This window comes from Sardina pilchardus, chromosome 22 (assembly GCF_963854185.1).
Source record: "Sardina pilchardus chromosome 22, fSarPil1.1, whole genome shotgun sequence".
Classification (NCBI taxonomy): Eukaryota; Metazoa; Chordata; class Actinopteri; order Clupeiformes; family Clupeidae; genus Sardina; species Sardina pilchardus.
The window spans coordinates 13,522,823-13,525,322 of record NC_085015.1 but is presented as its reverse complement, the minus strand read 5'-3'; the positions used below and the strand labels follow the sequence as shown (position 1 = coordinate 13,525,322).

General features: G+C 52.8%; 1 protein-coding gene across 1 annotated transcript in view; it reads left to right on the top strand.

Annotated features, from left to right (window-relative positions):
- Nucleotides 1-2,500, top strand: part of svild (supervillin d) — a 90,608-nt gene that overhangs the window by 52,547 nt on the left and 35,561 nt on the right. Inside the window, exon 8 of the mRNA XM_062525613.1 lies at nucleotides 1,903-2,500. This exon is cut by the window's right edge and continues 205 nt beyond it. Coding sequence (XP_062381597.1) covers nucleotides 1,903-2,500 — 598 coding nt within the window. The remainder of the gene's footprint in view (nucleotides 1-1,902) is intronic.

The window sequence follows — 2,500 nt, the reverse complement described above, 5'->3', positions numbered from 1 at the left end:
ATCCAGATGACACAGGCTGGCCTCCATCCCCCACCCCTAGCCCTGTGTGCTGCTCTGCTGTCACACTCTGTGGAGTTGAAGCACACCGCTGCAGTGGAACCTGCAGTAGTCCCAGAGCTGCCACACTAATGCCCCATCACACACACACACACACACACACACACACACACACACACACACACACACATACACACACACACACACACACACACACGCACACTAATGCCCCATCACACACACACACACACACACACACACACACTAATGCCCCATCACACACACACATGCACGCACACGCGCGCACACACACACACACACACACACACACACACACACACACACACACACACACGCACACACACACACACACACACACACACACACACACACACACACACACACACACACACACACACACACACACACACACACACACACACACACACACACACACACACACACACACACACACACACACACACACACACACACACACACACACACACACCATTTCCCCTCTGGGTAAAGTGTGGTTGTTACTAAACAGACCACTGCCCCACTGGCCTTGTCCTTCACTCTCACCCTTTCTCCATTTCTCTGTTTATTTATCTCTCTCTTTCTCTCTCTTTCTCTTTCTCTCTCTCTCTCTCTCACACACACCATCTCTCTCTCTCTTTATTCACTTACTTTTGTTCTCGCCTTCTACCACTACTCTCTCTCTCTCTCAAGCTCTCCCCCTCATTCACTTTTGTTCTTTCAAGCTTCTTTTTCATATTCCTTCATTCCAATATTGTTCTCTCTGTCTACTCTCCCCCTCTCTCTCTCTCTCTCTCTCTCTCTCTCTCTCTCTCTCTCTCTCTCTCTCTCTCTCTCTCCCTCTCTCTCTCCCTCTCTCTCTCCCTCTCTCTCTCCCCTGTGTGTATTTTGCTTGTTGACAGTGTTAGGTCATGGTGCCCCAGAACTCTGCCTCTCCCCTGAGACCATGTGCCGTTGCAGTCAAGTACACACACACTTATCCACGAGCACACACACACACACACACACACACACACACAGGCCACCAGCCTTGCAATGCAGCTGTGAGATTTAGGAGCTGCTTCAACAAAATAGGAGACATAACCATTTAAAGGTCTGTGTGTGTGTGTGTGTGTGTGTGTGTGTGTGTGTATGTGTGTGTGTGAGGGAGAGCGTGTGATGTAGTGGGAGAGAGAGCCAGATAGCGTCGGCTGGAGCGAAAGACAAACTCTATCTCTGAGAATTACAGGCTGCATATCTGTGACCAACGACAGACATAGCACGCCATGCTATCATCTGGTGCATATCTCACAGAAACGAGGGGATGAGAGACAGAACAGAGAGAGAAAGAAAGAGAGAGAGAGAGAGGGATAGGGGGGAGAGAGAGAGAAGGATATAGAGAGAGGCATAATTACTCTAACATAAACACATGGCTCAGTTGAAAAGGCAAGGTCTTGCTCTGACGAGGCTTGGGGAATGTTGCCTTAAGGAATTTAAATTGATGCCGTGGGCCTGTTCACAGAAAGTCCAGTTCAAGCCCCCCAAGCAATCATAAATTATTTTCTTTGTGTGTGTGTGTGTGTGTGTGTGTGTGTGTGTTCAAGTGCTTGTGTGAGTTGGTTGATTGGTATTTGTGTATTTGTGCATTTTGAGATACTCACATCTGCACCGTGTGTGTGTGTGTGTGTGTGTGTGTGTGTGTGTGTGTGTGTGTGTGTGTGTGTTGCATACTCCCTTGTGTGTGTTCACACACATCTGTATGTGTGTTGGTCCATCTGACTGTGCTCACACTGTGTGTGTGTGTGTGTGTGTGTGTGTGTGTGTGTGTGTGTGTCTCCCCACATCTCACATCTGTGTGTGCGCCTGCTTGTCTCCCCCTCTCCACAGCAGCAGGCCACTCCGGCCTACTTCACCTCCTCCACGGTCCTCCTGGGCCCGAACCAGGACCCCAAGCCCAGCGAGAGGTTCCGCTCCCTGGGCAGCAGCAGCAGCGAGGAGGACCCCCGGCCCCGGACCTCCTCCACCGCCTCCTCCGCGTCCACGGACCGCGAGGGGGACTTCCGCTCGTCGGCGTCCAGCCTGCAGCGGCAGGACTCCGGGCAGCGGAGCATCAGGGGCATCCTGAAGAAGAGCCGGTCCACCAGCGTGGACACTGACCCCGGGGGGGTCATCGAGGAGCGCAACGGCACCCACGACGCCTCCGGAAAGGAGGAGGAGGAGGAGGAGGAGGAGGAGGGGATGGAGGAGGAGGAGAGGAAGAACGGAGTGAAGGAGGAGGAGGCGGAGGAGGATGAGATAGACGCGAGGGATGAGAGGAGGAGAGAGGAGGGAGAGAGGATGGAAGACAGGATTGAGACGGAGGAGAGGAGGAAGAGAGGACTGCAGCGCGGAGAGTCCAGCCAGGCAGATGATGAAGAGGAGGAGGATGAAGAGGATGACAGCAGAGGAGTGCAGATAGAGGAAGAGGAGGAAGAAGAAGAAGAAG